General features: G+C 39.9%; 1 protein-coding gene across 4 annotated transcripts in view; it reads left to right on the forward strand.

Annotated features, from left to right (window-relative positions):
• LOC124619414 (minichromosome maintenance domain-containing protein 2-like) overlaps positions 1 to 26,423 on the forward strand; it is a 284,363-nt gene that overhangs the window by 138,407 nt on the left and 119,533 nt on the right. For all 4 annotated transcript variants that reach the window (XR_006980076.1, XR_006980077.1, XR_006980078.1 and 1 more), the window contains exon 8: positions 7,926 to 8,079. Coding sequence is in view for 1 of the 4 variants with exons in the window: in XM_047145777.1 (XP_047001733.1) it covers positions 7,926 to 8,079 (154 nt within the window). In the remaining 3 variants the exon portion in view is untranslated. The remainder of the gene's footprint in view (positions 1 to 7,925; positions 8,080 to 26,423) is intronic.

Here is a 26,423-nt window from a genome sequence, read left to right on the forward strand (position 1 = left end):
AGGAGTCATTCCAATCCCGGGAGCAGAAAGACTTACCTTGGGGGCGAAAAAGGGACAGGTATGCACTTTTGAAGGCCAGACATACCAATAATTAAAGGGAACAGCCATGGGTACCAGGATGGCCCCCTCGTACGCCAACCTATTTATGGGTCACTTAGAGGAAGCCTTCTTGGTTACCCAGGCCTGCCAACCCAAAGTTTGGTACAGATTTATTGATGACATCTTCATGATCTGGACTCACAGTGATGAAGAACTCCAGAATTTCCTCTCCAACCTCAACTCCTTTGGTTCCATCAGATTCACCTGGTCCTACTCCAAATCCCATGCCAATTTCCTCAACGCTGACCTACATCTATCCAACGGCCAGCTTCACACATCTGTCCACATCAAACCCACCAACAAGCAACACTACCTCCATTGTGACAGCTGCTACCCATTCCATATCAAAAGGTCCCTTCTCTACAGCTTAGGACTTTGTAGCAAACGAATCTGCTCCAGTCCTGAATCCCTGAACCATTACACCAACAACCTGAAAATAGCTTTCGCATCCCGCAACTACCCTCCCGACCTGGTACAGAAGCAAATAACCAGAGCCACTTCCTCATCCCCCTAAACCCAGAACCTCCCACAGAAGAATCCCAAAAGTGCCCCACTTGCGACAGGATACTTTCCGGGACTGGATCAGACTCTGCATGTGGCTCTCCAGCAGGGATACAACTTCCTCAAATCCTGCCCTGAAATGAGATCCATCCTTCACGAAATCCTCCCCACTCCACCAAGAGTGTCTTTCCGCCATCCACCTAACCTTCGTCACCTCTTAGTTCATCCCTATGAAATCCCCAAACCACCTTCCCTACCCTCTGGCTCCTACCCTTGTAACCAGCCCCAGTGTAACACCTGTCCCATGCACCCTCCCACCACCACCTACTCCAGTCCTGTAACCTGGAAGTTGTACACGATCAAAGGCAGAGCCACGTGTGACAGCACCCACGTGATTTACCAACTGACCTGCCTACACTGTGAAGCTTTCTATGTGGGAATGACCAGCAACAAACTGTCCATTCGCATGAATGGACACAGGCAGACAGTGTTTGTTGGTAATGAGGATCACCCTGTGGCTAAACATGCCTTGGTGCATGGCCAGCACATCTTGGCACAGTGTTACACCATCCGGGTTATCTGGATACTTCCCACTGACACCAACCTATCAGAACTCCGGAGATGGGAACTTGCCCTTCAATATGTCCTCTCTTCCCATTACCCACCAGGCCTCAACCTCCGCTAATTTCAATTTGCTGCCGCTCATACCTCACCTGTCTTTCAATAACATCTTTGCCTCTGTACTTCCACCTCGACTGACATCTCTACCCAAACTCTTTGCCTTTACATATGTCTGCTTGTGTCTGTGTATATGCGGACGGATATGTGTCTGTGTGCGAGTGTATATCTTCCTTTTTGTCCCCTAAGGTAAGTCTTTCCGCTCCCGGGATTGGAATGCCTCCTTATCCTCTCCCTTAAAACCCACATCCTTTTGTCTTTCCCTCTCCTTCCCTCTTTCCTGACGAAGCAACCATTGGTTGCGAAAGCTTGAATTTTGTGTGTATGTTTGTGTTTGTTTGTGTATCTATCAACTTACCAAACGAGAGCACTGGCAGATCGATAGACACACAAACATACCCACAAAATTCAAGCTTTCGCAACCAATGGTTGCTTCATCAGGAAAGAGGGAAGGAGAGGGAAAGACGAAAGGATGTGGGTTTTAAGGGAGAGGGTAAGGAGTCATTCCAATCCAGGGAGCCGAAAGACTTACCTAAGGGGAGAAAGGACAGGTATACACGCGCACACTCACCCATATCCATCCGCACATACACAGACACAAGCAGACATTTGTTTTTAGATATATTTTTCCAACAAGGAATGTCTCCCTGGAGAACGATCCCATTCTTGATACAACCCCAGTTATGAGGGATGTGCTGATTTTTGCATGTTATGTTAACTGTTTGCGTCAACCTAGATCACTCTTCCAGTTAAATATGAATTAAACCAATTGTGCAATGTCCCACTCATACCACCAAGAATTCCATAATCTATACTATCAGCAGCTTTTGAGAGATCACAGAAAATCCCAATGGGAAATAATTGGTTGTTCAGAGCATTAAATATTTAATCACTGAAAGCATATGCAGCGTTTTCAGTTGAAAAGCTTTCTGAAAACGAAACTGACGTTTTACTACTACTTTATTTTTACAAATATGTGAAGCTTTTCTTGAATACATTACTTTTTCAGAATTTTGTGTAAAGCTGTTCAAAGTGAGACTGGGCTGTTGTTGTTGGCATCAGACCTATCCTCCTTTTTATGCAATCGTTTAACAGTAGCGTTTTTCATTCTATCATGAAAAAGTCCTATTTCAGAGAGCCATTATATATGTGGCTGTGAATCCTACTTATCTGTTGGAAGTAAGCTTTTAGTACTCTGTTGGAAATGTCATGAATTCTATGTGAGCTTTTACTTTTCAATGAGTCTGTTTTTTTCCCTTAATTTCAGAAGTAGAGGGGGTAGAATTTCAATTTTATCAGATTGCATAGGTATTACCTCTTCCATGTGTAACCTTGTCTTTTCTAATGAACATCTGGATCCTATTTTCGCCACAACATTTAAAAAATGATTGTTAAAAATATGTTCAACTTCTGACATTCAATCAGTTTGAAGGGAATACAGTCTTCTTGTGCTCTTGGTTGCTTTGTTTCCCTTTCAACAATATTGCAAATTGTTTTATTTTTATTATAAGAGGTGCTAATTTCAGATATAATACACATACTTCTGGACTTTTTAATGATTTTCCTCAATATAGTACAGTAGTTTTAATAATATTTGTGTCTGGGTCATTAGTCTTCCTTGATATTAGATACATTTCCCTTTCTGATTACAACGTATTTCTATTCCATTAGTAAACGATGGTTTTCACTTGGTTTCTTACAGCTATATTTCACTGTTTTCTTAGGGATTTTCAAATATAATCACAAACATATCATGAGTAAGCTATATTTTAAATTAGCATCAGGTTCCTGGTAGACATCATCTCAATGTAAGTGCTGTAAGATTTCCCTAAAGTTTGCAGTTGTTAAATCGCTAATTGAGCACACCATGTTGGAGGACTGTTTTGCATTACTGTATGGAACTATGTTGTATGCTGTAACTAGCAGTGCATCATGATCAGAAAAACCATTCTCAACAGTATTTATTGTTTATTTGATTAAATTTATCTTGGTCTGTGATAATATTATCTGTCAGTGTGCTGCTTTCCGATACTACCCGTGTGGGAAAATCAATAACTGATGGGAATTCGAAAGTACCAAGTAATAATTCAAGGTCATTTTTTCTGTCAGAGTCATTCTGAAAATCTATTCCCACAAATAATAATTTGCTTCCCTCTGTCTAACAGGCAGCATGACAAAGAATCCAGGTTTTTCAGAAATAGCTTAAAATTTCCCAGTGGGGCCCTACACACAGTTACAGTTATAGAAATACCATTATTTAGTTTAAACTCACAGCCACGTGCTTCTATATGTTTCTGTACACAAAATTTTTTAGTGTCTATATTTTTCACTCTATGATAACTTTTAAAATATATGGCAACTCCTCCTTTCTCCATACTGTCTCTACTTGCATGTGCCAAAAGCTTATATCACTTACATTTACCTTTTCCATATCTGTAACTATATGATGTTCAGACAGTCGAGGCAAGTAAATATCTTTATCTTCCATATTACTCATGCTGCTAGTTTTTAATTAAAAATTTGTTTGTGAAACAGCTATAGTTAAAAAGAAGTAATTTCAGTTAAGAACTTTTCAGGCTTTCACAGCAGATCTGTTGGTACTACACTTATTGGGTTGACCACCGGATAACAATTAGTATGAGTAAGTCCCACAATATTTCCTTGGAGCATATGGTCAACATCCTGAGGTAGTAAGGAAAGTCACTGCAAGATGCAAAAGTGAAAGATGATATTCACCTGGTGACATCTAGACCTAGTGGGCCCATGATCGGGAATCATGCATGTGCAGAAATGAAATGAAAGTAGCACTCATCATGCCTCCTTGCTGGGAACTGAATAGAGGCCTTCCTCATGTATGTCGTCAGCAATGATTGTGCTGCCAGATATTCCTGTAGCTAAAAGCTGAATTAAAACTGTGTTCTGTTTAGTGTGTAATCAAAGTTTCTTGTTTCTCTCCTTCAATTTTATGGCAGCCAATTCTGGATTCCAGGCTAAGTTGAAATCCTGCAACCCAGTTGATGGATAGTCTGCCATATGGATATGCGTAATTTCATTAATAACACAATCTCAGGGCAATGTACTACATTACTACTTATGAAGTGTGTGATGCTCCATGTTTATACAATAAGATGGCAGCTTACCAATTGTAGATGTCATTGTTAGAATAAAATCAAAGAGAATGCTGGGACACAGTACCTACTGCAAATGTACTCACACAGAGTTACATTTGCAAGCCAGTGCAGTAGTGTCTTACTCCTTGGTTCATTGATCTTGTGGCATCAATAGGTCACATTGACCACGTAAAGCATGATCTTTGAAATCTAACTGCTCTGATGAGCCACCTTGTTAATGTTCCAGTCAGCCTTTGTACCTTGTATAGTGTACACATGTATCTTTCTTTGCGCTGAAATATATGTATGTATAAACATTTATGGGAACAGTTTGTAGCATATACAGTTATCCGTATGCCCGTTTCCCATAATCCCATGTGGTCTCTGACCCTGATAGCTTGCCAGGTGAGCTGCACCATCTAAGGACGGTGTACTGTTAGAACAGTTATTTTGAAAAACGGGTACATGAAGCATTCTGGCCAAAGCAAGTTCATTCTAGGGAGGTGCCCACTGCAGTGACCTTCTTGCTATATTTTGGCACTATTTGTTCAAGAATTGAAAGGGTTCTCAAGTGATATCTCACTGTGCAATACTCAAATTATGTCCTCTGCAACATTGTTGTGGGAATTTGTTGTTTAGGAAGTCCTGCATATCTTTACTGAAGACAATCTCCTCAACAGGAACACAGGATTTTGACTAAGTGCTGCACAGAATGCAGTGCTGGCTGCCATTAAATTATAGCAGGAGAAAAAAAGGAGCTCCAATTACAGACCCAATAAAGCTTTTGCAATGCAGATTTTTAATTCAGTTTTTAGTCACAAGAATTTCTGGAAAACAATTATTGCCATGATGCACACATGGAAGGCCTCCATTTGGCAACCAACAGGGGCCTCTATAAGCACTATTTTCATCTGACTGTAAGTACTTTTACTGAATGTGTGATTCCTGCCCATGGGCCCTATAAATTTGGACACTGTCACACAAATATCGCAAGTCCTTTCTTCCCGCAATTACTCTCCTAACCATTTGAAGATGTTGAATAGTTACTTGATGAAAAATTGTGGGACTTACACTGTATTGTATGCTGACAAATACTATAAGTGTATTTGCAGTTTCAGTTTAAATTAAAATTTTATTTTGTTACATGTCAGATATTTTATGTTACTGTACAAATATAGACTTCCTACAAAAAAAGCAGCTTACAAAATCCTGATTTGACTGATATTTGTGTAGTGCTGCAAAGTTTGGTACCCTTACTAATTAAGATCATTATAGGAAACAGAAGAGATCCAAAACAGTGCTGAGCATTTTGTCACAGGTTCGGTTAGTAGACATGAAAGCATCAATTAACTTCAACGGCAGACACTATAAAATGTGTGTTGTGCATCGTGGAGTAGTTTATTATTAAAGGCTTTGTATTACATTTATCACCCAAAAGGCCCGTAAAGGTCAAACTAGAGAGAGATGACCTCTTATGGAGGCTTACCAACAATCATTCTTCTCACACACCATTTGTGACTGAAACAGAAAAGGGGCCAGGTTACAGTGGTATACCAAGTACTCCGCCACACACCAGAAAGTGGCTTATAGAGTTCAGATTTAGATTCAGGGATAAGAGTATTGCCTGTGAAAGGCAAGTTCTGGATTTTACTCTTGATGCAGCACACAGCTTTCATGTCAAGAAGTTTCAAAACATTGCAAAGACCACTGCAGAGTGAATTATTCATTCTTCGATTTGCTGGACAATCGGACAAAGATTCACTCACTCACTCACTACCATATTCTGTAACTATCATGATTAAGGAAAATCTTCATATTGTTGTTATCACTGTCTGATATTTGATTTCCAAACTGTGGAACCAAGTTCTGAGTGAAGCACAAAGTATTGGCTTTACATTCGTGTCATAATTTGATCTTTTGGCAGCAAAATGGCATTTGTCAAGGATGGTATAATAAGGAACAACAAAACTGGTGAGTGGGAGCTGAATATCAGTTCTCCCACCCCCTCCTTCTCTAACTAAAGTCTGATGTGGTTTACAATTCTAATGTACACTATCATTCCTGTCACTGCTACCGTCAGGGTAGCATCATAAGTAACATCAGTTACCAAACATTGGCTATCACTGACGAGGTCTATATGGCAACACTATAAGCTATAGAGCGTGTAACAGTTTATTTTGATTGCATAAGCTGCTGCAACATTCAGTGGCTGCCGCAGTAATGCCAAACTTCGTGCTGTTCTGTATGCTAGTATTCTTATGCATCTGGAAAATGACAAACGAGACCAGAAACAGTTCATTATTAGACCCTGGCATCGTCCTGTTTGTGTGTTGGTATGTAAACCAGCTCGTAGTCATTAGTTGTTTGTTGTTGTTTGGTTTGTGGGGCACTCAACTGCACTGTTGTTAGCGCCCTTTGTTGTTGTGGCCTTCAGTCCAAAGATTGGTTTGGCGCAGCTCTCCATGCTACTCTATCCTGTGCAAGCTTGTTCACCTCCCAGTACCTACTGCAACCTACATCCTTCTGAATCTGCTTAGTGTATTCATCTCTTGGTCTCCCTCTACGATTTTTAGCCTCCACACTGCCTCCAATACTAAATTGATGATCCCTTGATGCCTCAGAACATGTCCTACCAACTGATCCATTCTTCTAGTCAAGTTATGCCACAAATTTCTCTTATCCCCAATTCTATTCAATAACTCCTCATTAGTTATGTGATCTACCTATCTAATCTTCAGCATTCTTCTGTTGTACCACACTTAGAAAGCTTCTATTCTCTTCTTTTCCAAACTATTTATCGTCCATGTTTCACTTCCATACATGGCTACACTCCATACAAATACTTTCAGAAACAACTTCCTCACACTTAAATCTAAACTCGATCTTAACAAATTTCTCTTCTTCAGAAGAGTCCCACTTTTTACACAGTCCAGTTTTCACACAATCCAATTTAGCCACTGTCACAAATGATGATGATGATGATGATGATGATGATGATGATGATGATGAAATGATGAGGACAACACAGACACCCAATCCCTCGGCAGAGGAAATCCCCAACCCGGTTGGGAATCGAACCCGGGACCCCGTGACCTAGAGGCAGCAATGTTAGCAATTAGAATACGAGCTGCAGTTGCAGTCGTTAGTTGCTCATTTGCTTAAGATGTCTTGTGATGTGTTCATTGTGTCTATTGCTGACGGCCTTCTGTACACAAGACTGTTATCAACACTGAAAGTGATTATAGTATGAATGTTGACTCTTCTAAAATTATTGATACACTTCATGGTCAAATGTGTTCCATGGTGGTTTTACTGATTTTGCAGTTTACAGTTTAGATACATTAAGAATATATCTTTATGTTGACACAGTTTCTGTCAAATATAGAAACTTTGTACTTGGTCATCTCTGACTTCCATATTGTGTAGTTGTTACATCTTACAACAGAGATCACCATGTTCTCCCTAGGATTTTAGATTAATGTGCAGTGAATCAATATATGCATACTAAAGGTCTTTTTATATATAAATATTTTGCAGCCATTGAAACTGGACAAATTTCATTCAGACATCATGGAAATGTAACTGAAGGGATGCACACGAGTCCATTAGAGTGTTCTGTGTGGACATACTGTCAGCATTCTCCTTACAGTTCAAATTTCTCAGATCAGAAGCAGATTAGAATGCTCATTAAGTAAGTATGCATTTGCTAAACCAAGTTCATATCATAAAATAAAAATAGTGTGTAACTAAACAGGCCAAATGAGGAGATGCTTGAAAAAAGAAGCAGTGGCATCATCAGGATTCCTGGCTGGAAGGATTGGTAACATGCTGATCACATGTCCCATGATCATAGATTGTTCCTCATACTGCCTTATAGACAGCAGTCAGCCAGTTGGAACATGCCTAAGGCCTAAACCGTGAGTGGTGTTTACTTACTTACTTTACTAATAGACTTGTTAAAAACACATACACTTAAAAAAACACTCAGAGATTAAAGCGAAAATGGTCAGGAGCATTGTTAAATAGAACAAAACAAAAGCAGTGTGATGACACTGAGTTTCTAGATAACAGGTGTGGCAGTAATGATGACACACAGAGATCATTGTTCAGTAAATTCGGGGTTTACTTTCTCACAGTTGCAGCAAACATTACACATACTGACATTCACTCAATAAGACATACTTTACATAACTGAAAGACATTAGTTAAAAAAAAAAAAAAAAAAAAAAAAAAAAAAAAAACACAGCCTCTAAGAAAATTTAAAAAGTTGTGATTTTGCTAGATACTTGTGATATTTCTGGCTATGACATTGTTTTCAGCAGTGAATTAAACTCTTGTTTCTCTTGAGAGGACATCCATAACTAACTGTTATAAACATGTATATTTACACTGCCCTACTGCATATAAAGAGCAACTTATCAGAATACCAGCGTAGAAGAGATGTACACTCTCATGGAACCAGAAATAGTAGCCATCTTGACATACCTTACGACAGATTATCCAAGTCACTGAACAGCTACGAAGTGGTGGGTATGAAGATGTTTAACAAACTGCCACTAGGATCGGTAGAAGCTCCATTTGATTTATTTAAAGACAAATTATTCAGTTGGTTAGCTGCAAATCCTTGCTACTCACTTCAGGAATTTTATGACTTTAAAATATCATAGTGGTACCATGGAGAGTGCAGCATAATTTATTTAACTGAGTAATTTATGATGTAATGTTTTCATATTATTTCATTTTAAATATTATATTTTATGGAAAACCAATAGTGACATATTGATCGTCAACCCATGTATACAGGGTGTTACAAAAAGGTACGGCCAAACTTTCAGGAAACATTCCTCACACACGAATAAAGAAAAGATGTTATGTGGACATGTGTCCGGAAATGCTTAATTTCCATGTTAGAGCTCATTTTAGTTTCGTCAGTATGTAATGTACTTCCTCGATTCACTGCCAGTTGGCCCAATTGAAGGAAGGTAATGTTGACTTCGGTGCTTGTGTTGACATTCAACTCATTGCTCTACAGTACTAGCATCAAGCGCATCAGTACGTAGCATCAACAGGTTAGTGTTCTTCACGAACGTGGTTTTGCAGTCAGTGCAATGTTTACAAATGCAGAGTTGGCAGATGCCCATTTGATGTATGGATTAGCATGGGGCAATAGCCTTGGCGCGGTACGTTTGTATCAAGACAGATTTCCAGAACGAAGGTGTCCTGACAAGAAGACGTTCGAAGCAATTGATCGGCGTGTTAGGGAGCACGGAACATTCCAGCCTATGACTTGCGAATGGGGAAGACCTAGAATGATGAGGACACCTGCAATGGACGAGGCAATTCTTCGTGCAGTTGACGATGACCCTAATGTCAATGTCAGAGAAGTTGTTGCTGTACAAGGTAACGTTGACCACGTCACTGTATGGAGAGTGCTACGGGAGAACCAGTTGTTTCTGTACCATCTACAATGTGTGCAGGCACTATCAGCAGCTGATTGGCCTCCACGGGTACACTTCTGTGAATGGTTCATCCAACAATGTGTCAATCCTCATTTCAGTGCAAATGTACTCTTTACGGATGAGGCTTCATTCCAACGTGATCAAATTGTAAATTTTCACAATCAACATGTGTGGGCTGACGAGAATCCGCACGCAATTGTGCAATCACGTCATCAATACAGATTTTCTGTGAACGTTTGGGCAGGCATTGTTGGTGATGTCTTGATTGGGCCCCATGTTCTTCCACCTATGCTCAATGGAGCACATTATCATGATTTCATACGGGATACTCTACCTGTGCTGCTAGAACATGTGCCTTTACAAGTACGGCACAACATGTGGTTCATGCACGATGGAGCCCCTGCACATTTCAGTCGAAGTGTTTGTACGCTTCTCAACAACAGATTTGGTGACCGATGGATTGGTAGAGGCGGACCAATTCCATGGCTTCCACGCTCTCCTGACCTCAATCCTCTTGACTTTCATGTATGGGGGCATTTGAAAGCTCTTGTCTACGCAACCCCGGTACCAAATTTAGAGACTCTTCATGCTCGTATTGTGGACGGCTGTAATACAATACGCCATTCTCCAGGGCTGCATCAGCGCATCAGGGATTCCATGCAACGGAGGATGGATGCATGTATCCTCGCTAACAGAGGACATTTTGAACATTTCCTGTAACAAAGTGTTTGAAGTCACGCTGGTACATTCTGTTGCTGTGTGTTTCCATTCCATGATTAATGTGATTTGAAGAGAAGTAATAAAATGAGCTCTAACATGGAAAGTAAGCATTTCTGGACACATGTCCACATAACATATTTTCTTTCTTTGTGTATGAGGAATGTTTCCTGAAAGTTTGGCCGTACCTTTTTGTAACACCCTGTATATTCTGTGTAACTTGTATGTATGTAACTTGACTTTGTCAAATGCTGCAATAGCTAAATGACAATAAAATTTCATTCAATTCAATTGTTATACAGATTACTCATGATTGATAGCATCCACATGCAGTTGTTTTGATTTTACAATAAAAATGAGAACACAACCAGGTTTCAGGACAACAGTCCCATCTTCAAGTAAATCTGAAAAATTGCAACTATATCTGATGACTATACATATTGTCAAACACTTAGAAAACCAACAGAATTTGTAGTAAAATTTTAAAGAGAATACCACAATATGTACAGAATATCAATACAAGTCAAGTAAAAGAGGGCAATATGGTGAATCTCTGGTACAAGGCATGTAAGCAGAAAATTAATTTCAGGTATTCCAAGGCCACATGGAAAACCTCTTGCAGAACTGGGCAAAGGTCCATGCATAAGCTTGTAACTAACATGCACCCACATTAGGTGAGGCAACACACAATGCTGCGTACACGTCTATTGACTGCCATACCAGTCGCACACCAATGTCAGGGTGCTTACATGCTATGTACCAGAGAATGACTACACACCCCACTTAGTTGACCCTAATGGATACTCAGTGTGTATTGTGGTATCCTCTTTAGAATGTTATTACAAGTTCTAATAGTTTTCTTAGAGTCTGACAATATGTATAGTCGTCAGATTTAGTTGCAGTTTTTCGAATGTACCTGTTATCCCGAAATCTGGTTGTGCTTTCCTTTTATTGTAAACTAGAATTTAAGACTACTGTATGAGGATGTTATTAATCATGAATAATTTAAAATCTGGTGTTAACTTGATAGAATTACCATTAAGTTATGTTTCTAATCATTTAATGACTTGGGACATGTTTCCTGGCAAACTTATATGTGTTATAGCAGCATCCATCTACAAGACTGGAGGTATGCAAACCATCTCCAACTAAACACCCATTCCACTCATTCCGTCTTTTTAAAAGTGGAGAAAGTGATGTTAATTACCTTTCAGGGCTGAACTTGAGAACTGCCAGTTAGGTTGGATTTCATACAGGATTATCTACTGACAACATTATACAGGACAATGCAGATGAAGCCATAGCCGAGATAAGCTAGGGAAATTGCTCTGTTGGTATATTAAGTTTTGCTGATAACACAACACACTAACCAAAGGCCTGAACTCATCCATATAGGTTAGCCCAAGTGATTACAAAACAGATTAAATTCTTGTCGAGTCTTTAGCCAAATCAGACTGTCATTGCACACAATATTTCCATGGTCCACCTGTCCACCATCATCAGGTGAGAAAAGCTGTGCCCCTCTCATGAATAACTTATTCAAACTGTGAATGCTGGAACCTTTATGTACAATGAAAATACGAAGGCACATGCGCTAAGGTAAAATGTGCAAACACTTAATCCTTGCTGCTGTTCCTAGTGCAAGAAGAGTTGCTGTGCCTCCAGTGGTGGATACTGTCGCAAAATGACATATCATTAAAGCTTATTACTAATAGCTAGCCGATTCAGATGCCATTGTTTCTTCATATCTGATAAAACTGGTTTCAAAGTTTTACTTGGCAGGTGTCCGTTATCATGATTAATGATATCATCTGTTAATCTGATTTCAACAGACTCTTTTAAAACACAATCCCAGTAACACAAGGCATTTACAATTGTGTCTAATTGTATAGCATCCTATGTCCCTCCGTAAGACAGTGCTCAGCCACCACAGGTTTGTCAGGTTGTAATAATCACATATGGTGATGATGTTCAACGCAATTATTACAACCTGACAAATCTGTGGTGGTTGAACACTGTCTTACAGAGGGGCATAGGATGCTATACAATGAGATGCAGTTGCAAACGTCTCACGTTACTGGAATTGTGTTTTAAAAGAATCTGTCAAAATCAGACTAACAGATAATATCATTAACTGTGATAACTGATGCCCGCTAAGTAAAATTTGGAATCCTATTTTGTCACATATAAGAAACAACAGACACCCACTAAGTAAAACTTGGAATCCTGTTTTATCATATATGAAGAAACAATGGCATCTGAATTGGCTAGCTATGAGTAATAATTTTTAACGATATATCATTTTCCGACAGTATTCACCCTGGAGGCACAGCAACTCTTCTTGTGCTAGGGAGCAGCAGCAATGATTAAGTGCTTACACATTTTACCTTAGCACATGCGCCTTCATATTTTCACTGTACATACAGATTCTGACATGCACAATTTGAATCAGTTATTGGTGGGAGCTGCCTAGCTTTTCTCACCTGATGATGGTGGCCAGTCGAACCGCAGAAATATTGTGTGGAGATGACAGTTTAACCTGGTTGAAGACCCAACAAGAATTTGATCTGTTAACGCACTGGGAAAATCTGCATAGTCACATGATTACGAAACAGGTTGTAAATGGCAACTCTTTCATTTTGGGTAAGTATTAACTTTCAATTTTATAGTGACCAGACTCAAACAAGACAAAATGACTTGAGAGCCTGCAGATACTGGTTGAGGGTGTCAACAGTGGGCAACCAGAGAGTAAACAGGTGGACAACAACAAGCGAAAGACTGACAACTGAGAGACATGGCAGAATAATAAGTCCAATTAAACCAAGATTGTAAACGTAAGATGTAGCAGATCCAGAACCAAACAACAACTTGTATCAATATCAATGAAATAGCACAGTGAAATCATGACTGACTGACCCTTGAGTTGGCATGCCATGTACACTATGTGATCAAACATATCCAGATAGCTGGCTGAAAATGACTTGAAAGTTTGAGGCGCCCTCCATTGGTAATGCTGGAATTCAGTATGGTGTTGGCCCATCCTTAGCCTTGATGACAGCCTCCACTCTCGCAGGCATACATTCAATCAGGTGCTGGAAGGTTTCTTGGGGAATGGCAGCACATTCTTCACAGAGTGCTGCACTGAGGAGAGGTATCGATGTCAATCGGTGTGGCCTGCCACGAAGTTGGCATTCCAAAACATCCCAAAGGTGTCCTATAGGATTCTGGACTGGACTCTGTGCAGGCCAGTCCATTACAGTGATGCAGGGATGTTTTTGTCATGTAACCACTCCATCACAGGCCTTGCATTATGAGCAGGTGCTCGATCATGTTGAAAGATGCAATCTCCATCCCTGAATTGTACTTCAACAGTGGGAGGCAAGAAGGTGCTTAAAACATCAATGTAGGCCTGTACTGTGATAGTATCACACAAAAGAACAAGGGATGCAAGCCCCCTCCATGAAAAACATGGCCTCACCATAACACCACCGCCTCTGAATTTTACTGTTGGCACTAACATGCTGGCAGGTGACTTTCACTGGGCATTTGCCATACCCACACCCTGCCATCAGATCGCCACATTGTGTATCATGATTGGTCACTCAATGCAACGTTTTTCCACTCTTCGGTTGTCCAATGTTTATGCTCCTTACAGCAAGTGCGGTGTCGTTTGGCATTTACCGACGTGATGTGTGACTTACGAGCAGTAGCTTGACCGTGAACTCCAAGTTTTCTCACCTCCCGCCTAACTGTCATAGAACTTGCAGTGGACCCTGATGCAGTTTGGAATTCCTGTGTGATGGTCTGTATAGATGTCTGCCTATTACTCATTACGGCCCTCTTCAACTGTCGGCGGTCTCTTTCAGTCAACAGACGAGGTCAGCCTGTACCCTTTTGTGCTGTACACATCCCTTCACATATCCACTTCACTATCATATTGGAAACAGTGGATCTAGGGATGTTTAGGAGTGTAGAAATCTTGCGTACAGATGCGTCACACAAGTGCCACCCAATCACCTGACCATGTCCGATGTTCGTGAGTTCCGCAGAGTGCCACATTCTGCTCTCTCACAGTGTCTAATGACTAATGAGGTTGCTGATATGGAGTACCTGGCATAGATGGCAGCACAATGTTCCTAATATGAAAAACATATGTTTTTGGGGGTGTCTGGATACTTTTGATCACATAATGAATAAAATGTGCCAACCACAAATAACATTGTCTTGTACTGGTACATTGTTATTTTAAAATTTGAGCCAATACCTACTCCTTCATTAGGGCTTCAGCTAATGCAGTGTCAAGTGTCATTGTCATAAGTCCAAGTGAGCAGCAGTCACATAAAATAAACATTGAGATATGTGAGAAAAAATTTACGACTCATCCGAGAAAATGACCCAGATTTTGAAGTAGCAACACAATCCCACAATGTCACAGTTGTCTATGAGATAATTAGTAATCGAATAAGCAGTTGGCTGGGATCTGCTGTGCAGCCACACTGTTTAACACTATTGGGCGTGTCATTACTGTGGGGTAACACTTGTGCGTGGTAACAGAGTGATATGATGAAAGTTTATTTTATTATTGTTTAATTAAACAGTGCTTTAGCTTGTATAATGTGAGTTTATTTTATCGTTGCTTATTTATACTAAGTTTAACCTGTGATTTTGCTCATATGTGTTAACCTTGGAAACATAAGGACAGCTGTTCTTTACCTGTGTGCAAAGTACACTGCACACTCGCCCTTGTTATTAGAAATGGTAAGTCATTACAGTTTCACACACCCGTATAAAAAATTGACTTGGTTTCATCATAAAGTAACAGTTTTTGAAGGGCAAGGTTTTTGCCTTTGAATGTTACCTATATGTGCTACGCATACATGTATGAGAACTTTTATTGCAAAACCTGTTCGAATACAATGACAGTTTGTAAGTTGATAGAATCTAATGTTATTTCCTCCACGGTTTTCAAAATTGTCAGTTTTTAAGCAGCGCATTAGATTGTTAAAATGGCTATAGACCGATTAACATTACTTGATAGTTGACATCTGTCATGTGCTGCTACAGTGTTGCTACATCTGCCGCCTACTGCTTAGTTATAGGCAACAGACAAATGTAGTGGGTCACTTCACAAATGCTGTTAATGTGTAACATGGATCATTATTGGAAGCAGATGCCGTGAGGTATGACGGAAAAGGAGAATGTTACGTCAACAGCTGATTTTTAGTGACCTATAACTGAATTGCGGCAGACGATGGATTTTGTGGCCCTGAATTTAAACTAATTTCCCTGAGCTAACCATAACCCCATGATATGCAATGTATCTGAGAAAACAGCATTAATCAGTCTGCAACAGAACTAAAATCATGATCACTTTGTTCACGGCGTTTAAGGATAACCTCTAAAAGCAACCTCAAGACAGAAAAATTTTGTAATATGTTCCTTTGCATAGCCATCTTCTACAGCAAAGTTTCAGCTTTAGCAGTGAAAGCAATGTGTAATTTCTCACTGTCATTGGTTGCCTGAAACTATCATATACACCGGCTACACGGGGTGCTGCATTACCAGCTGAAGAGCAGTGCTGGTTGGCACTTGGTGCGGATTACAGATGACACAAGCAGTTTACAAATGAAAAAAGAATGATACAAATAAATATAAGAGAAAATAAAAATGCCTATATGATGATGCAAATGACATGGCAAATTGCTGGAAATAAGAAAGAAATTGCATTTGCAATAATAAAAATGATAGTCTTTTGATTAGACTTAGAAAAATTTCACTGCATTTGATGAGATTGAACGTCATACCTTTTCACATCAGGTTTATGGTATAACCTCTATGCTATGCTATTAGACTGCAACAGCTGTTGCATTTATTGTTCTGGTGTCCCAGTTGCAATGATTGACAACCTTCAAGAATTTGGCTTCACACAATATTTTGTGAAGCTTACCTAATGTAAGTCAATCTCTGTGATTATAACAACTGTATAAATGAAGTTGACATCAAGAAAGAAACCTGGACAAGGAAGTGGACATAACTAATTGTTGTGGCAGTTTGGTAATGGCAAACGGTTCAGGCATGATGTTGAGAGCTCTGATTGGAGGAAACCAGCTACAACACATGAGGTGTCAACCATCAAGTAATTTTAATCTGACTATAGTTCATAGTTTCTCATGAATCCCTTGCACTATTGCCACAAGTCAAATATCATGTGACTGTTCAAGCAAAGTCAGTACTGTATTGAGTGCTTCGGTGTATCTGGCAATCTTGAGCCTATTTGAATGCAAATATTGTTTGCTAAGTCCTACCTTTAAGGATTGTTCAAAATAAATTCGTATGGAACCTAAATAGCTAAAGCTTAATTTGCAAATCGTATGGCAACCTCTATATTAATCTACCAAACAATGTAAAAACGCTGATATCAGCAGCACTAGTTTAATCTGCAAATGTAAGACAACTCCTATTTTTCTAATGACGAATTTGGGAAAAACCTTGTATTATAATCAGGTATATATGGTATTTCAGCATTTTATTCTTTACCTCACACAGGATTTCATGATGGGTTTCAGTCATTGCACCAGCTAATGATCCACCCCGATAGTTGAGTGGTCAGCATGACGGATTGCCGTCCTACAGGCCTGGGTTTGATTCTCGGCCGGGTTGGGGATTTTCTCCGCTCAGGGACTGGATGTTGTGCTGTCTTCATCATCATTTCATCCCCATCCAGCACGCAGGTTGCCCAATGTGGTGTCGAATGTAATAAGACCTGCACCAAGGCAGCCGGACCTGCCCTGCAATGGGCTCTCAGCCAATGAAGCCAAACGCTCATTTTCATTTACCAGCTAATGAAATTTTCTTTTCTTTGAGCTTCTTAGCAAGTTTAAGACACATAAAGAAGTTGTCAGTCATGTTTCTTTTTTGATTTAGAAATGGCCACATGAGATGCAGAAAGATGTACTCTTCTAGTGGCTGCTCCTCCCAATCTGTGTTGTCTTTGTTGCTGCATGAACAGCAATCCATAATTTGAGACCAAATTTCTAGAGTTCATTGTGAATGAATTGAGGGAACTTGCACCTCATTTTGCTTGGTAATAGCAGCTAGTCTATGATTATATTTTCTCCAGGACAGTAAGAATGAATAATATTTTCCGTAAACTTTCCCCAAATTTCAGATAGAAGTGTGAATTTGTTGGATGGCAGGCATTTTGTGCAGGTAGATTTTTCATAAAAATTGAGAAATCTGAGAAGCCCCTGAAATTTGTCCCTTGGCATAACATCCTTGATGACAGTAGGGCCCAAAGTATGTGACCAATATCAGTCACTAACATACTTTTTGTAGGAATGACAACAAACATATAGCACAGCTACCAATTTTTTCAGTTCCTCAAGTGATAGGCTCCCCTCATTGCTTTTTAGTTCTTTTGTACATTCATCCTATCTGATAAGTGGGTTGTAGTTGGGATGCATGGGCCTAGGCAGAGGGTGTATACAGGCAACACTCAATATCCTGTTGCAGAGCATACTGTACAACATGACAGTCATGATTTCGGTGCCTGTTTCACCACACGTGCCATCTGAGTTCTTCCCCCAGGCACCAGTTTCTCAAAAATCCAGGTGGGAACTAGCACTACAACATGTGATTGGTTCTCACAACCCACCTGGCCATAATTTCTGTTAATTCCTTCCGTCTCAGCATTTATTCACAGATACTACTTCTTTCTTCACTCCATTTCAGTTTTTTGCATCTTTCATTTTCTGACTTGTACATTTTCTCACCGCCCCCCCCCCCCCCTCCCAGCCCTCCCATCCCTGTTACATACAATACACTTGGCTTTTTACTCTTATTAACTTGTACACGATGTTCTAGTAGTAATCTCTCTTGCATATTACCCTGTCTTCCGCCTTTAAGTTCGCAGATTTTCAAATATTGTCCAGTGCAGTCCCCAACAATCGGTCTTTCCTTCTACATCTACAGACATACTCCGCAATCCGCCATACGGTGCGTGGCGGAGGGTACCTCGTACCACAACTAGCATCTTCTCTCCCTGTTCCACTCCCAAACAGAACAAGGGAAAAATGACTGCCTATAGTCCTCTGTACGAGCCCTAATCTCTCTTATCTTATCTTCGTGGTCTTTCTGTCAAATGTAAGTTGGCGGCAGTAAAATTGTACTGCAGTCAGCCTCAAATGCTGGTTCCTTAAATTTCCTAAGTAGCGATTCACAAAAAGAACACCTCCTTTCCTCTAGAGACTCCTACCCGAGTTCCTGAAGCATTTCCGTAACACTCCCATGATGATCAAACCTACCAGTAACAAATCTAGCAGCCTGCCTCTGAATTGCTTCTATGTCCTCCCTCAATCCGACCTGATAGGGATCCCAAACGCTCGAGCAGTACTCAAGAATAGGTCGTATTAGTGTTTTATAAGCGGTCTCCTTTACAGATGAACCACATCTTCCCAAAATTCTACCAATGAACCGAAGACGACTATCCGCCTTCCCCACAACTCCCATTACATGCTTGTCTCACTTCATATCGCTCTGCAATGTTACGCCCAAATATTTAATTGACGTGACTGTGTCAAGTGCTACAGTACTAATGGAGTATTCAGACATTACAGGATTCTTTTTCCTATTCATGTGCATTAATTTACATTTATCTCTATTTAAAGTTAGCTGCCATTCTTTACACCAATCACAAATCCTGTCCAAGTCATCTTGTATCCTCCTACAGTCACTCAACGACAACACCATCCCGTAAACCACAGCATCATCAGCAAACAGCTGCACATTGCTATCCACCTTATCCAAAAGATCATTTATGTAGATAAAAAACAACAGCAGACCTACCACACTTCCCTGGGGCACTCCAGATGATACCCTCACCTCCGATGAACACTCAGCATCAAGGACAACGTACTGGGTTCTATTACTTCCAGTCTGGTAAGTCTCTCGTGGCCCGGAGTTCTGAGTGACTTTTCTAAACTGTATCCCTTTCCCTAAATCTCTCCAGTCATTTTCCTTCACCCCCCTTCCTTCCCCTTCAACTCTTCTACCAGAAGAAGGAGCCACTGGCTCGAAAAGCTTGTGATAGTGAAATCCTATTGTGTTTGTGTTGCCCTGCTGCTGGTTAGTGAGTAGATTTTTTTATCTGTCCATTTACATTGCACTGTAAACTGTGGCAGACTGGAATGTGCACATGACAAATAACAACAATGAGCAACAACTCTGCATTATTGCTGATTGTTGCCACTTCATTGTTGGATTATTTACATATGTTCAGAAGACAAATTACAGTGGTGTTAAACTGACCCTTTCCGCTGTTCTAGATATATGAGATGAAACGTCTAAGGCAATATACATATTTTGTACATCTTAAAACATCATCACAAAGAGAAGAAAAAAATTAAGAAAAGTTGTGTGATTTAATGAATGGAATAAAAAAAATTGCAAATGACTTTGCAGAAAAAAATAAGACAATGGTCATTCTGTCACCAATCTCTTGTTAAACTAACTTAATTTTGACCATTATACTGCTATCCACCAAAAACTGCATTCAATACTTGGGTTGGTCATGCATGTAACGTTTTCTTTGTTTCTCCGCACTGTAATTTTAGCCTCCATCACATCACCTGTTGATTGTCACTCACCAAAATAAACTTTGTTAATAAGCTTAGAGAGGAGTAAGATTTACAAATAACTTTTCACTTATCTTCTTTTGTCATAGCTGGCTCCCATTCTTCATGTCTAGGGGTTGATTCTTGAGGCTGAAATTTTTGACTTGATAGATTTTCATGGTTCCAATTGGCATACTATCTGCTGAAGAATTACCTGTTTTTATCTTGATTTTTATTTTTTCACATTTTTCTATCAGACACTGTTTCTACAATTTCCACTTCATTATCAAAAATTACATTGTTATTGCCAAACATAAAAACACGTCCATTCACATCTGAGGCATGCTCACTACAACTAATTCATTCTGCAGTACTAACAATATTCCAAAGATTTTACAAATTTGTTGACAGCTGACTTTCTATTAATTTCTGCTGTTATTTTATAAATGAATCCAGAAATAAATTTAATAATTAGCATCAGATTGTGTAATTAATAATAGGAACTTTAAGTGTGCCAGGTATTTCATAATTTCAAATGTTTATAAAAGGAGAGTAATTTTAACTGTACGTACATATGTATTGTGTCAAAGAAATAAAATAATTTATGTTTATACATTTTTGTTAAAGAGCTGATATAATATTAACCTGTTTAAAAGGTATAAAGTAATTTTGGTTTCGATAACTTCTGTTGAATAAAGGTAATGTTAGAGGGGGGACATCCCTTTCCTTAGCTACACCAAATTTCTCTCCTTAACCTCAAGCTGTTTTCCCTTTCCTGCTGTCTCTTACATTTTTGACCCTCTTTTATAATAAGCTTTTTAAGTTGTGGGATTCTTAATTATTCCCTAGTGACTAAATCAACCACTTCGACAAAATTTCTTCCACTACCTTGCCGCTTGTGATCACTACAGGTGAAAATTTGGTGGTGGAACACAGTAATAAGTAGACCCATCCTTTTTGTATGACTGTTTCCGCAATAAGTTTATAAATTTGTCTTAACCCTTTTATTATCCTTTTGGAAGAATTAGCTTGTGGATGATATCTTGAAATTAATAAACATTTCAACCCTACCCACATAAAAAACTCTCTAAATTACCTGACAAGGCTGTGAAGGAACACAGTAATAAGTAGACCCATCCTTTTTGTATGACTGTTTCCGCAATAAGTTTATAAATTTGTCTTAACCCTTTTATTATCCTTTTGGAAGAATTAGCTTGTGGATGATATCTTGAAATTAACAAACATTTCAACCCTACCCACATAAAAAATTCTCTAAATTACCTGACAAGGCTGTGAAGTTTAAAAACTTTTTTCAGTAATGCTTCCAGAAGTGTTATATTATTATTATATTTTATTATCGTTATTAGTATTTTAGAAGTTGTATTCCTCATAGGATATAGTTTAACTAATTTTTCCCAATATTTCATAAGAACGAGTAGATAGGCCATACCTCCATGGCCTTTAAGGCAGTGGATCGTACATGTCTATTATCACAAAATCTCAAAAACCTCTCAGATTAATAGGATACAGTGGAGTACCCATTCTTGCTGTAGATGTTCTCATTTTCTGCCAGACAATACACTTCTTAGAGTTCATCTTCACCCATCTAAACATATGTTTGAAATAATAATTTTCTTCGTGTGCAAAATACGTTTCCTGACGCCAAAACAAGCAAAATACACTCTAAGTCAAAAATAAAAAAATCGATGCACGAATTCTCTGAATGGGACTGAAATCAATAGATGTGCTGTACATGTACAGGCAAATGGTCACATTTTCAAAAGACGTTGTTGATTTATTCAGGAGAAAGAGCATCACAAATTTAGCCAATCAATAATGTGTTAGTCCATCTCTGGCCCTTATATAAGTAGTTATTCTGCTTTGCATTGATTGATCGAGTTCTTGGATGTCATCCTGAGAGATATGCCAAATTCTGACCAAATAGCATGTTAGATCATCAAAATCCCAAGCTGGTTGGATGGCCTTACTCATAATGCTCCAAACATTCTTAATTAGGGAGACATCTGCGACATTGATGGCCAAGGTAGGGTTTGACAAGCACAGAGACAGCAGTAGAAACCCTCACCATGTGCAGGCAGGAATTATCTTGCTGAAATGCAAGCCCAGGATCGCTCACCATGAAGGACAACAAAACAAAGCGCAGAATATCATTGACATACCATTGTACTATAAGGGTGCACAGATGCCTACCAAAAGGGTCCTGCTATGAAAAGAAATGGCAACCCCCACCATAACTCTTTGTTGTTGGGCCGTATGGCGGGGCGACAATCATGTTTTTCCCACCACTGTCAGGGGCATCTCCAAACATGTCCTCAGCCTGGAATCTCATCTATTGTCTTTAATGATGAGTCCCACTTTGAATCGAGCCCTGATGACCAGCGAAGACATGTCTGGAGATGCCCCAGACAGTGATGGGATACCAAACTGACTGTCACCTGCTGTACGGCTGGACAGCCAGGAGCGATGGTCTGAGGTGCATTTCTTTTCATAGCAGGGCCAGTTTGGCTGTCCTCTGTTGCACTCTTACAGCACAGTGGTATATCAATAATATTCTGCACCACGTTTTGTTGCCCTTCATGGCAAGCTATCCTGGGCTTTCATTTCAGCAAGATAATGCCTGTCTGCACATAGCGAGTTTTTGTACTGCTTATCTTCATGCTTGCCAAACCCTACCTCAGCCAGCAAGGCCCATAGATCTCTCCCCCATTGAGAACGTTTGGAGCATTATGGGCAGGGTCCTCCAGCCAGCTTCGGATTTTGACAACTTGAAGTGTAAATTAGAGGGAATTTGGCACAATAGATCTCAGGAGAGCATCGGACAACTCGATCAATCAGTGCCAAGCTGAATAACTGTTTGCTTAAGGACTAGAGGTGGACCAATGCATTATTGACTTACTCAATTTGTGAAGCTCCTTCTCTTGAATAAATCATCCAATTTTTCTGAAATTGTACATGTACAGACAAACAAACGGTTACATCACATCCACTGATGTCCATCCATTTTGATTACTCCTTCGTGATGCATCGTCCTTTTGTTTGTAGTTGCGAATCTACCGGATTAATACTTACTTACAGTCTTCAGGGATGCACAGTAACCACAGTCTATAAACCAAGTAGTTCTCTTCAAAAATATTTCTGCTGTGCAATGTCTGTGCTAGAAATTTGTGATTCATAATCCACTCTACATTCTTAATTATTTGTAACAGTTCCTCATCTTTTTTTTCTGTGAAGCTTTAACTGCTGTAGCTGGGCTCCAACTGTTGCATTGAATGAAAGCAGCAGTCGGGAGTGGGGCAGGGAAGGAAGAGTTTTAGCAGAGGATGAATGGAGGGGAAGAGAAAAGTGCTGTCCAGTGTGGCATGCAGGGGCTGCCGTCGAATGTAGTAGGACAAGGCTTCCAGGGGGACCATTGGGGGACTGTGGGGGAGGGACGAGTGGGGAAGAATGGACTACCAGTCCATCACATTGACCATTCAGCTACCGGGGCGGACGTCAGAAAAGGAGAGGAGTAGAGAGGGAAAAAGACAGGGTGTGTGTGTGGGGAGGGGGGGGGGGGGGGTCACGCACATACGTGTTCTTATTTATGGAGAATGCTTTGGCAGAACGATTTTCTGAAAAGTTTTGTTGCTGCTTTTTATCCAACATGGAACCTTGAAAGTGCATCCACTACTTGATTATTTGATCTTCAAATATGCTAGATCCAGAATCAAAACTCTTGTAAAAGAAGCGTCCAATGATTTAAACCACAATGAAGCAACATTATTTACATTAGAAACGGGAGGGCTTTATGGTCTGTGTAAACTTTACCTTCTCTTTCCATTAGCAGATATTTAAATTTCCTTACAGCTAAAACAAAGGCTAAAGATTCTTTTTTTCATAACTTCATAGCAGTCCCATTTGTTGGCTGTTGTCATGCTACATGCAAAGGCAATAGTACGCCAGATAATACATTCAGGATTTTCTGTGTCATGGGAAAGTACGTATCACAGCTTATAATCAAAAGCATCTGTGACTAAATAGAAAGGGAAGTAAAAATCAGTATGTGCCCTCGGAGTCTTTCACGATGCCATACCTCAATGAAATCTTCTTGGTTTTCAAGCCGCATCAATTCGAGTAAAACTGCTGACTGTGGGGGCTGGCATGATTTCCCCCTTGTATATCTATGATAATAACCGCCAGCACCAATCAGAGAGCACCGAAATGGCGCGTGTGTGGAAGGTAAGTTGGGCAGCTCATAGCAGCTCTGGCCCGCTGTGGCACCGAGTGATGTCAGGTGGCGTGAGGGGCTGGTGCCATGGTTGAAACTGCTGCCTTCACATCACTACAATCATTAAGCATTTGTTGTTGCTTCCTTTCAACATCCAAAGCGCACACCCTACTCAGTGTGTACCCCTGGTGTCTGTGAAAATTGTTGCTGTTCCTTCTGATCTCAGCCGGCTCTTTTATAATGGAATCCCAATATGTTGACACATGAGCCAATACTCTTGTGTTCTCAAACTGTATTTTGTGTCCATTTTCCAGGCAATGCTCAACTATGACCGAATTGTCAAGCTCCCTTTGATTAATATGACTCTTGTGCTCGGTACAGCACTCTGCATCTGTGGAATTGTCTGGCCTGTATAGATGCTGTCACACTCACAAGGGACCAAGGGACACCATACACACTGGGCACACAAAGAGCTATGTCATCTTTAAGAGGGCACAATATATCTCATATCTGGGGGGTGGGCTGGAACACTGATCTCCGTCCATGGCACTGCAGAACATCCTAACTTGGTGCTTGTCGCACCACAGTACAGCAGGAAAGCTACTGGCTTGAACACCCATAGTTTCCACTGCTTTGTACACAAGAAAGCAGTCCTGAACATGTTAATACACAGAGCTAAAGTTAGTTCTGATGATGATTATCTACAGTCAGAATTGCAGCACTTGAGACACGTGTTCAGAGAAAATGGTTACAGCAAAAGAGACACTGCAAACAATTTCAGGTGTCACCAAAAAAAGGATACCTTGTGAATCGGCAGAACAAACCAAGCTGCTGGCTTTACTGCCATACTGTGTGACAGTGGCCAACTCACCTTCCACACGCGCACACTGTTTTGGCCCTCTCTGATTGGTACCAGCAGTCGTAATCATAGATACACAAGCAGGAAATCGTGCTAGCCACGGCAGTCAGTAGTTTTACTAATGATGATGACAGAGCTGGCTATCGAAAGCTCGAGAATTTTATTCAGATTGACATGGCTTAAAAACTGAGACTTTATTCACAATCAGCATGACGTAACAATGAAGTTAGTAACAAAGCTTTACTTATAAAACCAAATTGCTATTGGCATCCTTTGTCTTCTGTTACTTCATTTTCATCCTTATAAGGTTTAGCAGTAATGGTGTTTTCAGGGTGGATCCGGACATGAAGTTTCTATAAAATAATACTGCAGGTGCTGGATACTTGTTGATGACTTCATGCCTCATTCCTTCCAGGTTTATTATGTTCCCCTAAAAACTTTGCTTCTGTCCTACCACACTTACATTTGGCTAATTTGATTGTTATTTCCTGCTGTAACAGCCTAGATAACAGATTCTCCAGTATTTTGACATGGTCGCACCATGTTTGTCAAATGGTTACCAAATTGTGATTCGTGAAGTTTACTTGGAGGATGGAATATTCCATTACCTTTCAGGCATGCATCTAGAACAGCAGTATTTCATCTTCCAATTTTTGGCTGTTAACATTACAGTAATTTTCAAGATGAGTTGGTGAATGAATTCTAAATATCCAAGTGAGCTTATTTATATGCTGAAATACTAAAACCACTTGACATGATGACATACTCTGGAATAAAAGGCACACATATCTTTGATAAGACAGTCGGCAGAAAGGTGGCAGTCATAGATAAAATGTATGCAAGTGCCGAGGTGGAAAATCCAGAGTACTTACAAATTATCTGCAACCATCACTTTTGGGCTGACTGTCTTATTTGTGGTGTATGCATATTTTACTTCTCAGTATATAATTGTGGAAAGATGAAGTATTGCAGTCCTAGATGCACTCTTGAAAGATGATGGAATTACCATATTGTCCATAGATTAATGCTTTATTCATAAATTTTGTGCAATGACTTGGTCCAATGTTCAAATGAAAACAGGTATTGGCACTTTGAGATGAAACAGTAGCACTTTTAAATGATTACTATACAAATACAGAAATGGTATAGCATCTCAATTAC

The sequence above is a fragment of the Schistocerca americana genome, chromosome 6 (genome assembly GCF_021461395.2).
Source record: "Schistocerca americana isolate TAMUIC-IGC-003095 chromosome 6, iqSchAmer2.1, whole genome shotgun sequence".
NCBI classification, from domain to species: domain Eukaryota; kingdom Metazoa; phylum Arthropoda; class Insecta; order Orthoptera; family Acrididae; genus Schistocerca; species Schistocerca americana.